Source organism: Balaenoptera acutorostrata, chromosome 3, assembly GCF_949987535.1.
Source record: "Balaenoptera acutorostrata chromosome 3, mBalAcu1.1, whole genome shotgun sequence".
NCBI lineage: Eukaryota > Metazoa > Chordata > Mammalia > Artiodactyla > Balaenopteridae > Balaenoptera > Balaenoptera acutorostrata.
In genome coordinates, this window is record NC_080066.1 from 117,473,216 (window position 1) to 117,486,360 (window position 13,145).

The window sequence follows — 13,145 nt, forward strand, 5'->3', positions numbered from 1 at the left end:
CATTCAATAAAGGAATGTGTAGTCTTTTAAACAAATGGTGGTGGGACAAATGGATAGCCACGTGCAAAAGAATGAAGTCAGACTTTTATCTCATACTATACACAAAGAATAACTAAAAATGGATCCAAAACCTAAATGTAAAAGCTAAAACTATAATACTCTTAGAAGAAAACATACGGGAAAATATTCACAACATTGGATTTAGCAATGATTTCTTGAACTGATACCAGAAGCAGAAGCAACAAAAGAAAACATAGATAAATTGAGCTCCATCAAAATAAAAACTTCTGTGCCTCAAAGGACACTATCAAGAGAGTGAAAAGACAACCCCCAAAATGGGAGAAAAATATTTGCTAGTCATATATCTGATAAGAGATTAACATCTAGAATATATAAAGAACTACAACAACACAACAAGAAAATTACAAACAACCTAATTTAAAAAAATGGGTAAAAGAGCTGAATAGACATTTCTCCAAAGAAGATATACAAATGGCCAATAAGCACATGAAAAGATGCACATCATTAGTCATTAGGGAAATGCAAGTCAAAACCACAAAGCATAATACTTTGTGCCTATTAGGATAGCTAATAACAAGTGTTGGCAAGGATGTGGAAAAACTGGAACTCGTGCATTGCTGGGAGAAATGTCAAATGGCACAGTCACTGTGGAAAACAGTTTGACAGTCCTTTAGAAAGCTCAACATATAATTTCCATATTACCCAGCAATTCAACTCATAGGTCTATACCTAAAAGAACTGAAGACAGGGCTTCAAACAAATACCTGCAGGACAATGTTCATTGCAGCATTATTCACAACAGCTAAAAAGTGGAAACAACCCAGTGTCTATTGATAGATAAATGGATAGACAAAATGTATATATGTATCATGGGATACTATTCAGCCATAAAAATGATGAAATTCTGACATGCTTTAACATCAATGAAGCTTGAAAACATTATGCTAAGTGAAATAAGACACAAAAGGACAAGTACTGTATGATTCCAACTTATATGAGGTATCTAGAACTGGAAAATTAAAAGAGAAAGAAAGAAAATTAGAGGTTACTAGCAGCTGGGTGGAGGGGTTAGTGGAGAGTTATTGTTAATGGATACAGAGTTTCTGTTTGGGAGAATAAAGTTCTGAGATTTCCAGTTTGCAGGCTGGCATGTAAGGAGATTATAAGTTACCACTCTGTCCTAACAACAAGTAAAAAGCTAAACAACTGCAAAATCAACTACAGTACTCTTCTTAGATCAGAGAATTGAGGTCATAGGGAAAACTGCTGCCCCAAAATTGGACAGACAGGCATATATGAAGAATAACAACTTAACAGAGCAGAAACCTCTGTAAGAACCAGTGCCAGAGTAGGAAAACCTGAAATGTAGTTGACAAACTGCTGGAGACTCAGTGTGAAGAAGAATGAGAGAATGAAAATGCATTAGAACCAGAGTCAGATATGGTAGGGATGTTGGAATTACAACTATGATTAATATGCTAAGGGAACTAATGGAAAAAGTCATCAAAGTATGGATGGATGAACAGATGGATAATGTAAGCAGAGAGATGGACATTCTCAGAAAGAATCAAAAAGAAATGCTAGAGATAAAAAAAATATGTAAGTGAAACGAGGAAAGCCTCTGATGGGCTCATTAGTAAACTGGACATGGCTGAGGAAAGAAATCTCTGAGCTTGAGGATATAACAATAGAAACTTCTAAAGCTGAAAACCAAAGAGAAAAAGACCAAAAAAAAAAACCATAACAGAGTATCCAAGAACTGTGGGACAACCACAAAAAGTGTAACATTTATGTATAGAAGGAGAAGAAAGAGAGAAAGAAACAGAAGAAATATTTGAAGCAATAAGGATTGAGAATTGCCCCAAATTAATGTTAGACACCTAACAACAGATCCAGGAAGCTCAGAGAACACTAAGCAGGATAAATGGCCCCCAAACTACATCCAGGCATATCACATGCAAACTTCAGAAAATCACAGATGAAAAAATCTTGAGAAAAGCCAGAGGGGGGAGAAACATTTTACCTATGGAGGAGCAAAGATAAGGATTACATCTGACTTCTCCTCAGAAATCATGCAAGCAAGAAGAGAGTGGAGTGAAATATTTAAGTGCTGAGAGAAAACTCCACTAATCTAGAATTCTGTACCCCGTGAAATTATCCTTCAAAAGTAAAGAAGAATAGACATTCTCAGACAAACAAAAATTGAGGGAATTTGCTGCCAGTAGACCCGCCTTACAAGAAATGCCTTTTCAGAGGGAAGGAAAACAATATAGGAAAGAAATTCAGATCTACATATAGAAAGGAAGAGCATCAGAGAATCAATAATTGAAGGCAAAATAAAAATTTATTTTTCTTATTCTTAATTAATCTAACACATAACAGTTTGTTCAAGATTATAAATGGCAACAATGTATTTGATAATGTATGCTTATGTATACACATGGTTATGTATAAGTGAAATAAATGATAGCAATGACACAAGGGATAGGAGGGAAGAATTAGGCATACTGTGCTATTATAAGGTACTTGCAGTGAACCAGTATAGTATTATTTGAAAGTGGACTTAGATTAGTTGTAAATGTATAGTACAAACTCTAGGGCAAGAACTGGAAAAAAATTTAAAAAGAAAAAAATATAAATGATATGCTAAGAAAGGAGAGAAGATGGAATCGTAAAATGCTCAATTATAACCACAAATGGCAGAAAAAATGTAAAATAATCCAATTATATTAATGATCACTTTAAATGTCAATGGTCCAAATACACAGAGATTGTCAGAGCGGATCAAAAAAAAACAAGCCCCAACTGTGTGGGGCTTGAAACCAACTTTACAAGAAACCAACTTTAAATATAAAGATACATATAGATTAAAAGTAAAGGGATGGAGAAAGATATACCATGATACCACTAATAAGAAAGCAGGAGTAGCTATACTAATTTTAGACAGAGCACACTTCAGAGCAAGGAAAGTTATCAGGGATAAAGAGTGGCATCATCTAATGATTAAGAGGTCAGTATTCCAAGAAGACGTAACCAATCCTTAAGGTGTATATGCCTAACAACAGAGTGCCAAAATATGTGAGGCAAAAACTGATAGAACTGCAAGGAAAATAAAAGAATCCACTATTATAGTTGGAGACTTTAATACCCCTCTCAGAAAAGAAGAGATCCAAGCAGGCGGAAAATTGGTAAGGATATAGTTGAACTCAACAGCTCCATCAATCAACTGAATATAATTGACATTCATAGACTATTTCATTCAACAATAGCAGATCACACATTCTTCCCAGACTCACATGGAACATTCACCAGATAGACTACATCTGGGCCATAAAACACACCTTAACAAATTTAAAATAATAGAAATCATATGATGTCTGCTCTCAGACCACGATGGAATTAAACTAGAAATCAATAACAAAAAGATAGCTGGTAAAGCCCAAAATACTTGGAAATTGAACAACACAGTTCTAAGTAACATATGGGTCAAAGAATTCTCATGAGAAAATAAAAAATATTTTGAACCAAGTGAAAATGAAAAAGTTCTGGAAATGGATACTTGTGATGGTTGTACAACACTGTAAATGTACTTTATACCAAAGAACTGTACATTTAAAAATGGTTAAAATGATAAATTTTGTTTTATATATATTTTTCCACAATAAAAAGATTTCTATACTTATAGATGAAATAAACTATTAGTGTTCAAGGTTTAATCCCTCAACATTCTCTAATAAATCCAGTACTTAAACATTTCACCATTTAAGGGTATAATTTTAATTAGAACTCAACCATTTAACAATTCTTAAATGGTGTTATCTCCAAAATTAATTTTGCTATGATAATGGATTGTTAAACATCCATTTCAGACTCTTCTTAAATAATTAAGGACAGACCTTTGTGACTGTTGTGAAGGAAATAAGAAATCTTACTTATTTGAGATATTTCTACAAAGGCTGCAGGAATAAAATTTCAAGTACCTTTTAACCATCACGTTTAATATACTGAAGTAAAAATATCCTGATATAAGTTTCATTAAAAAAAAATTTCAACAAAAAATGATATACTTTGTTCTGCTCTTATATTTGCAATTGAAAATACTATTAATTTTAGACTCTTTTGAAAAGGAAATGAGGGTATTCTTTTGCTCCGGGGTTTGAAAGTTGTATCCATGGAGCCATGAAAATGAGGATCACTGCCAAGTCCTAATGTTTAAAATAATTTATCTTTTTGCACTATACTCATAATTGCCTCTAATTTGAGTATGGCTTATTTTCATACAAATTTAAAATGAGGTGATGGAAGAAAGTGCTTAATTGAAGGTTTTTTTAAATTTTATTTTAACATCTTTATTGGAGTATAATTGCTTTACAATGGTGTGTTAGTTTCTGCTTTATAACAAAGTGAATCAGTTATACATATACATATGTTCCCATATCTCTTCCCTCTTGCGTCTCCCTCCCTCCCAACCTCCCTATCCCACCCCTCTAGGTGATCACAAAGCACCAAGCTGATCTCCCTGTGCTATGCGGCTGCTTCCCACTAGCTATTTATTTTATGTTTGGTAGTGTATATATGTCCATGCCACTCTCTCCCTTTGTCACAGCTTACCCTTCCCCCTCCCCGTATCCTCAAGTCCATTCTCTAGTAGGTCTGTGTCTTTATTTCTGTCTTACCCCTAGGTTCTTCATGACCTTTTTTTTTTTTCCTTAGATTCCATATATATGTGTTAGCATACGGTATTTGTTTTTCTCTTTCTGACTTACTTCACTCTGTATGACAGACTCTAGGTCCATCCACCTCACTACAAATATCTCAATTTCATTTCTTTTTATGGTTGAGTAATATTCCATTGTATATATGTGCCACATCTTCTTTATCCATTCATCCGATGATGGACACTTAGGTTGCTTCCATGTCCTGGCTATTGGAAATAGAGCTGCAATGAACACTGTGGTACATGACTCTTTTTGAATTATGGTTTTCTCAGGGTATATGCCCAGTAGTGGGATTGCTGGGTCGTATGGTAGTTCTATTTGTAGTTTTTTAAGGAACCTCCATACTGTTTTCCATAGTGGCTGTATCAATTTACATTCCCACCAACAGTGCAAGAGTGTTCCCTTTTCTCCACACCCTCTCCAGCATTTATTGTTTCTAGAGTTTTTGATGATGGCCATTCTGACCGGTGTGACATGATATCTCATTGTAGTTTTGATTTGCATTTCTCTAATGATTAATGATGTTGAGCATTCTTTCATGTGTTTGTTGGCAATCTGTATATCTTCTTTGGAGAAATGTCTATTTAGGTCTTCTGGCCATTTTTGGATTGGGTTGTTTGTTTTTTTGTTATTGAGCTGCATGAGCTGCTTGTAAATCTTGGAGATTAATCCTTTGTCAGTTGCTTCATTTGCAAATATTTTCTCCCATTCTGAGGGCTGTCTTTTGGTCTTGTTTATGGTTTCCTTTGCTGTGCAAAAGCTTTTCAGTTTCATTAGGTCCCATTTGTTTATTTTTGTTTTTATTTCCATTTCTCTAGGAGGTGGGTCAAAAAGGATCTTGCTGTGATTTATGTCATAGAGTGTTCTGCCTATGTTTTCCTCTAAGAGTTTGATAGTGTCTGGCCTTACATTTAGGTCTTTAATCCATTTTGAGTTTATTTTTGTGTATGGTGTTAGGGAGTGTTCTAATTTCATACTTTTACATGTACCTGTCCAGTCTTCCCAGCACCACTTATTGAAGAGGCTGTCTTTTCTCCACTGTATATTCTTGCCTCCTTTATCAAAGATAAGGTGACCATATGTGTGTGGGTTTATCTCTGGGCTTTCTATCCTGTTCCATTGATCTATATTTCTGTTTTTGTGCCAGTACCATACTGTCTTGATTACTGTAGCTAACTGAAGTTTTAACGAAGTTTTACTCCAATCCAACTCTTCACCATTTTCTTGTCAGTATTCATGTCTCATTCTGTACTTCTAAAAACCACATGCCAAGATATTCTACAGCAAATCTGTTACTAAATATACTTACTTTCCTACACATCAATTACCTCCACCTTTACTACACATTCCAATCTAATCAGCATCCATATATTAGTTGTTCTAACCATTACTCATTTAGTAGGCAATTTCTAACAGTATTCTAAAATGTAAACAAAAGGCATCAAGGGTACTGAATCAATCTTACAAAATATTTGAGAGGAATTCTGAAGTTCCTTTTCAAAAGAGTATAAGGATAACACTGTTTTCATAGGCTATTAATGAAGTGTGAAGAGATTCGATATCAGGCAACATGATAACAGAGTATCAAGTAAAATGATCTATGATATTAAGTTGGTTACATTCAGCAGTAGTTTTGAGGAGTAGGAAGAAGAAGAGAAGATAAAGAAATGTTGGACAAGGTTTCACTTTAAGAAAATGTTTCTCCCTAAAAAAATTAAACATGGATTGGACACACACAACTTTATTCTGAGGTATGTCTGTGTCACTAGAGTGATTTTTGAATGCTGGTGCTGGCTACAGCAAAATGGTGGTGTAGGTTTTAAAAGACATGGGCCATCAAAACCATTCCATTATATCTCTCATAAATATTCTAAGGCAGTAAAATCTATTTTAATGAATTAATGCTTATTTTATCTGCTATATTAGTTTTAGTTAAAATTTATGAGAGAGCATGTTATATTTTAAGTGATTTGTAATAATTTACATTTTAATTTTTTTCCTCTCCCTCAATCAATAGAAACGTTACATCTCTCTGTGTGTGGGGTCTTGAATTATAATTTCACCAATCTGAACATATACAGAAGTTTTTCAATTTGTCAGATGCCCATTTTCTTGAAGGCAAATGCTTTGTTAAGACTATAACTTTCAATCATATCATTAAGGAAAACAGAGTTTACTCTGCAACAATACTGTTTCTGAAGACACTACTGGGTGAAGAATGGAGTACTCAGAAATAGTTCTTGATCAATTAGATGACTTGCTTACATATTTTATGTATTACTAAGATTTTAACTCTGAGCACTTTTTTTCTTAGCACTTACTTTTTTGGTCAAAGAGTCATCAGAATCAGAAGGCATTCTTGTTGATACGTGAAATATTACTTCAACTGTAGAGGTAGCAAAATATGGTGTGGTCAATCCAGTGCTTTTATTTCTTTGTAGTCCTCCCATGAAACCGCAATGGTTTGTAAGATTTACCTAGAAGCAATGAAAAGACACATAATATTAATTAACAAAACAAAACTAAAAACCTCACTATGGAAAAAGACTCAAATTTCTCACTTTGCAAAACACATGAGGAATGAAGTCTTCTGCATGTTATCAACTATGGCTTGACCCAGAATTATTAGTTAGAGCTATTCAATTCACACTGGTAGATTTTCTTAAGAATTTGAGGGTCCCTAATTAGCAGGAACTAATTAGCAAAGAAATCAATCGCTGTGCACTATGCATCTCTTGTTAGGTTACGAGGTGCTAAATGGTAACGGCTGTGGGAGACGCCGAGGGCAGAGAGTAGAAACCAAGTGGCAAAAATCAAGACTGGAAATGATTTGGGGATAAGTTAAAACAGTAATGTCACTTTGATAAAATGATTAATTGTGTCATATTTACTCATCGAAATTGGCTTCCTAATTATTAGTACCTATCATAGCTCAGAACAAAAATACAAAAATGTAGAACTTAACTACACTTCAAATGCATTAAAAAAACTACAAATTAATCTGTGCAAAGTCTTTTAAATCTCCTTTTTTCCTGATTATAAATATGATATATTTACTATCAGGGTCGTTGCACTGGACGATATCCCCTGGACTTGTTTGATGCACAGAAGCCAGCAACTTGTGTTCATTGTAGAAAATCAAAGAAATATTGTAAAGAAAAAACAAAATTTAAACACTGCTTGTATCACTCCATTCAGAGAAACCAGATATGCACCTGCTTGTAAAAAACAAAATATAAATATGTGAAAAAGTGGAAACCTATAAAAACAAATTTCTGTACCGTGTGAACTGAACACATCCCAACTATCAATATCAGTTACTGATGGCTGAATGTATGAATAACAAGTTAGTTTTTATGCCATTACTACAAGATTTCCTCAATCATTTATATTTTAAATTTATTTTTTACCTCAGTAATACATTCATACAATTAAAAGTTCAAAAGATACAGCAAAATTTTTCCTTCCATATCTCTCATCTCTAGCTACTCAGTTCCACTCCAAGAAAGCAATTTAAGTATGCTTCCAAAAATGTTCTCTATATACAAATAAATTTTTAAAGGTATGTATGCACATATACACATGTATGTATGTACACATGTGCACACACAACACGGATACACAATGTTCTGCACCTTGCTTTTTTGCATTTAAATACCTTGAAAAATACCCCTTATTAGTAAGTAAAGAGCCTTCTTATTTTTTTTTCATGGCTTCACAGAAGTCCCTTTTCTTGATGTACAATAATTTAACTAGCGCTCTACGTGACGGATATTTAGGCTTTCCCAATCTTTTGCTATCACAGTCAATGCTACGATGAATAACACTGAACACATGTCATGCTGCATTTGTGAAAGTAGATCTGTAGGACAGACAGTCAAAAGTGGAAATGTAAGTCAAAGGGCGTGTGCACTTCTAATTTTGAAACCGACTACCAAATTGCTCCCCATAGATGGTACCAACAGTGCATGAGAGTGCCTGTTTCCCTCATATGCTCTCAAATACATTATCAAACTTTATGACCTTTGCTAATCTGTTAGGTTAAAAAACGGTATCTTAGTATACATTTTTGTTCTGTTTTGTTTTAGTGAGAAAGTTATTTACTTTCAGGTCAATTCTCTGATTATGTAAAGGAGAAAGTCTCAGTTTAGTGCTCCTTTGCTATAAATAATTCTGTAACAGTGGCAGATCTCTATTTTTTAATTAAATGTTTTATCTGGAGGTAATTATAGATTTACACAAAGTTTTAAGAAATAATAGAGATCCTATGTAACCTTTACCCAGATTCCCCAATGCAAATTCATATTATAACCAGGATACTGATATTGACATGATTCAGAGACGACATTTTCATCACCACAAGGATTCCGTGTTGCCCTGTTACATGAGCCAACACTCACTTCCGTCCTACCCTACCCTCCTTTTTAACCCCTGGCAATCACCAACCTGTTCTTTACTACTAAAACTGTCATTCCAAGAATGTTATATAAGTGGAATTATATGGCATGTAACCTTTCCAAGCATTTGGAGATTTTGCCATTATCTTTCTGTTCATGATTTCAAGTTTGATCCTACTGTATATGGAGAAAACACTGTATGATTTCAATGCTTTTAAACTTGCTGAAGTTTGTTTTAATGGCCCATATATGGCCTATCTTGGTATATGTTCCATGGGCACTTGAAAATAATATGTATTATGGTATTGGTGGTGTTCTATAAATGGCAATTAGATCCTGTTGGTTGGTGGTGGTGTTGAGTCCTTCTATATACTTGCTGATTTTCTGTCTACTACTTTCAGTTGTTGAGAGGGGGGTGAAATCTCCATTTATAATTGTGAATTTGTCTATTTCTTCTTTCAGTTCTATCAGCTTTGCTTCACATATTTTGCAGTTCTGTTGTTTGCTGCACACACATTTAGGATTGTTAAGTCTTCTTAGTGGACTGACCCTTTTATCACTGTTATATAATGTCCCCCCATCTCTGGTAGTTTTCTTGGTCTGAAGCCTACCTTATGTAATATTAATTCAGCCATTCTGGCGTTCCTTTGGTTAAGGTTTGCACAATATAATTTTTTCTATCCATTTACTTTCTACCAGCCTGTATTGTTATATTTGAAGTGAGTTTCTTTTACAAAGCACATAGGTGAGTCACGTTTTTTAATCCACTCTGCCATTTTTATTTTTTTATAATTATTTATTTATTTATTTTTGGCTATGTTGGGTCTTCATTGCTGCATGCGGGCTTCCTCTAGTTGTGGCGAGCGGCTACTCTTTGTTGCGGTGCGTAGGCTTCTCATTGCGGTGGCTTCTCCTGCTGTGGAGCACGGGCTCTAGGTGCACGGGCTTCAGTAGTTGTGGCTTGCGGGCTCCAGAGCACAGGCTCAGTAGTTGTGGCGTACGGGCTTAGCTGCTCCGTGGCATGTGGGATCTTCCTGGCCCAGGGCTCGAACCCGTGTCCCTTGCACTGGCAGGCGGATTCTTAACCACTGCGCCACTAGGGAAGCCCCACTCTGCCAATTTTTAATTGGTATATTTACATCATTCATATTTCTTGTAATGACTGATACATTAGAGCTTAAGCTCACCATTTTATTTTTTGTTTTCTGTTTACTTTCTGTTTTATTTTTCTTGCCCCCTATGGGTTACTCGAACATATTTTAGAATTCCATTTTTATTTATCATTTTTTGAGTGTACTTTTGTTATATGTTTTTTACTGGTTGTTCTTGGTATTATACTATATGTACATACCTTATCACAGTCTACTGATGTTGTCATTTTACCAGTTTGAGTGAAATATAGAAACCCTACCTCACTTTATGTCCTTTTACCCTCCCTTGTTTGTAATATAATTGCCATTAATATTTTCATGGCATTACATTTATTTATTTATTTTTTTGCAGCATGCAGGATCTTAGTTCCCCGACCAAGGATCGAACCCATGCCCCCGGTATTGGGAGCGTGAAGTCTTAACCACTGGACTGCCAGGGAAGTCCCTGGCATTACATTTAGAAACACATCAGGTAGTAAAATAATTTTTGCATCAACCATCAAACATAATTAAGAAAACTCAAGAGGAGAAGTAAATTTAGTGTATTTACCCATATTTTTTCTTTCCATGCTCTTTCTTCCTGATGTTCCAAAGTTCCTGCTATCATTTCATTTCTGTTAACAGAACTTCTATCAGTGGTTCTTTTAGGGCACGTCTGCTGGCAACAAATTCTCTAAGTTTTCCTTCATCTGAGAATGTTGTGCTTCATTCCTTAGCTAACTACAGGATTCTGGGTTGACAGTTTTTTTCTTTTAACACTTGAAAAATATTATGTCACCTCCTCTGGCCACCTCAGTTTCTGATGAGAAATTCACTATCATTCTAATTGTACTCATATAGATAGGTACAAGTTTCCTCTGGATACTTCTGAAATTTTTTTGCCTTTAGTTTTCAGAAGTTTAATTATGATGTGTCTTAGTATGGATCTCTTTCCATATATCCTATTTGGTTTTCACCAGGTTCTTCAATCTGTAGCTTTATTAGCTTTATTTCTCTTGCCAAATTCGGGAAGTTCTCAACATTATCTCTCAAAGTAGTTTTCAGACCCAATCTCTTTATCCTCTCCTTCTGGGACTCACAATAACAGGAATGTTAGATTTTTTGTCATAGTCCCACAGGTCTGTTCATTGCTCTGTTCACCGTCTTTATGTCTATTCTCTCTCTGCTGTCCAGATTAACTTTTACTGTTCTAGGCTCCAATTTACTAATTCTTTCTGTACCCTCATTTCCACCTGACTCTGTTGCTGGGCCAATCTACTGAGTTTTTTATTTCAGTTATTATATTTTCAATTCTAAAATTTCCATTTATCTTGTATTTCTTTGCACAAACTTTCTATTTTTCATTTGTTTCAACTGTGTTCCTAATTGCTTGTTGAAGCATTTCTAATATAGTCACTTTAAAATCTTTGTCATCTTGGTGTTGGCATCTATTGCCTTCTTTTCATTCAGTTTGAGACCTTCCTGGTTCTTGGTATAATTTTTGGTTGAAGCCTGGACATTTTCATATTACAAGACCATGAATCTTATTTAAACCTTCTGTTTTAGTTGGCTGTTTTGCGACACAGCTCCAGAGAAGCGGGGGCTTTCAGCCTCATTATGGCCAGGTGGAGGTAGGAGTTCTGACTTCCTTTGTGGTAGCCACTGACACAGCAGTGGAGGTGGTCTCATTATCACTGGGTGATGGTGAAGGGCCTAATTCTCCACTAGACCTCCTCTGACTCCAGTGTAGAGGGGGAGGGGCACCTCATTATGCCTGGGTGGGGCCAAAATTCCAGGTTCCTCATGTAGTCTCCACTGACACTGTGGTGTTAGACATGGATGGGGGACTTGTTACCAGTTGGCAGAGATGAAACTCTTAGCTTTCTGTTTGGTCTTCTCTGATACTATCTTACTCCAGGGTGATGTTCGGGATGCCTCATTATAATCATTTATTTATTGACTGATTGATTTTTGGCTGCGTTGGGTCTTCATTGCTGCACACGGGCTTTCTCTAGTTGCGGTGAGCAGGCTTCTCATTGCAGTGGCTTCTCTTGTTGCGGAGCATGGGCTCTAGGTGCGTGGGCTTCAGTAGTTGTGGCACGTGGGCTCAGTAGCTGTGGCTCGCAGGCTCTAGAGCACAGGCTCAGTAGTTGTGGTGCACAGGCTTAGTTGGTCCGCAGCACGTGGAATCTTCCCAAACCAGGGCTCGAACCTGTGTCCCCTGCACTGGCAGGTGGATTCTTAACCACTGTGTCACCAGGGAATTCCTCTCATTATAGTCTTGTAAGGGTAGAAGTCTAGGCTTCCTAACCCACTTTTGTTGTCAGGGGTGGGGATGAGGGTCACAGTATTTTCTATGGTGTTTGGTTGGCGTAGAGCAGTTACTGTTTAAATGTTTTCTATCTTTCCAGGTTGCTCCTTTCCTGATCCTTTGGTTAGAGTGGGCTTTTGTTGGGGTTTTTTTTGTCCTGCGCTTGTTGATATTTCTAGGTTGCTGGCTTCTTCAACTCCAAGTCCAAGATATATGAGGCAAAAAGAAAACCTGAGAACTCACCATCATGTCATTCCTTGGTCCTGAAGTCCTGTTGGTCTATCTTCTTTTCTCCACCTTTCAGAGTCTTCTTATGTTTGTTTTACATGTAATGTCCAGGGTTTTTGTTGTACTTAGTGTGAGGAATAGGGAGAGTGTATCTACTTGATCTTCCCAGAAGTGAGAGTTCCCATTGCACAACTTAGTAGACTTTAGTATATTCACAGATAAGTACAATCATCACTACAGTCAATTTTATAACATTTTCATCACTTAAAAAGAAACACTATATACCCTTTAGCTGTCACCATAATATTCCCTCATCCTTGCAACCAGACCTAAGCAACAA

General features: G+C 35.9%; 1 protein-coding gene across 6 annotated transcripts in view; it reads right to left on the reverse strand.

Annotated features, from left to right (window-relative positions):
* RALGAPA1 (Ral GTPase activating protein catalytic subunit alpha 1) overlaps positions 1 to 13,145 on the reverse strand; it is a 218,781-nt gene that overhangs the window by 37,129 nt on the left and 168,507 nt on the right. For all 6 annotated transcript variants that reach the window (XM_057542898.1, XM_007180713.2, XM_007180722.2 and 3 more), the window contains one exon: positions 7,061 to 7,216. In XM_057542898.1, the coding sequence (XP_057398881.1) occupies positions 7,061 to 7,216 (156 nt within the window). The remainder of the gene's footprint in view (positions 1 to 7,060; positions 7,217 to 13,145) is intronic.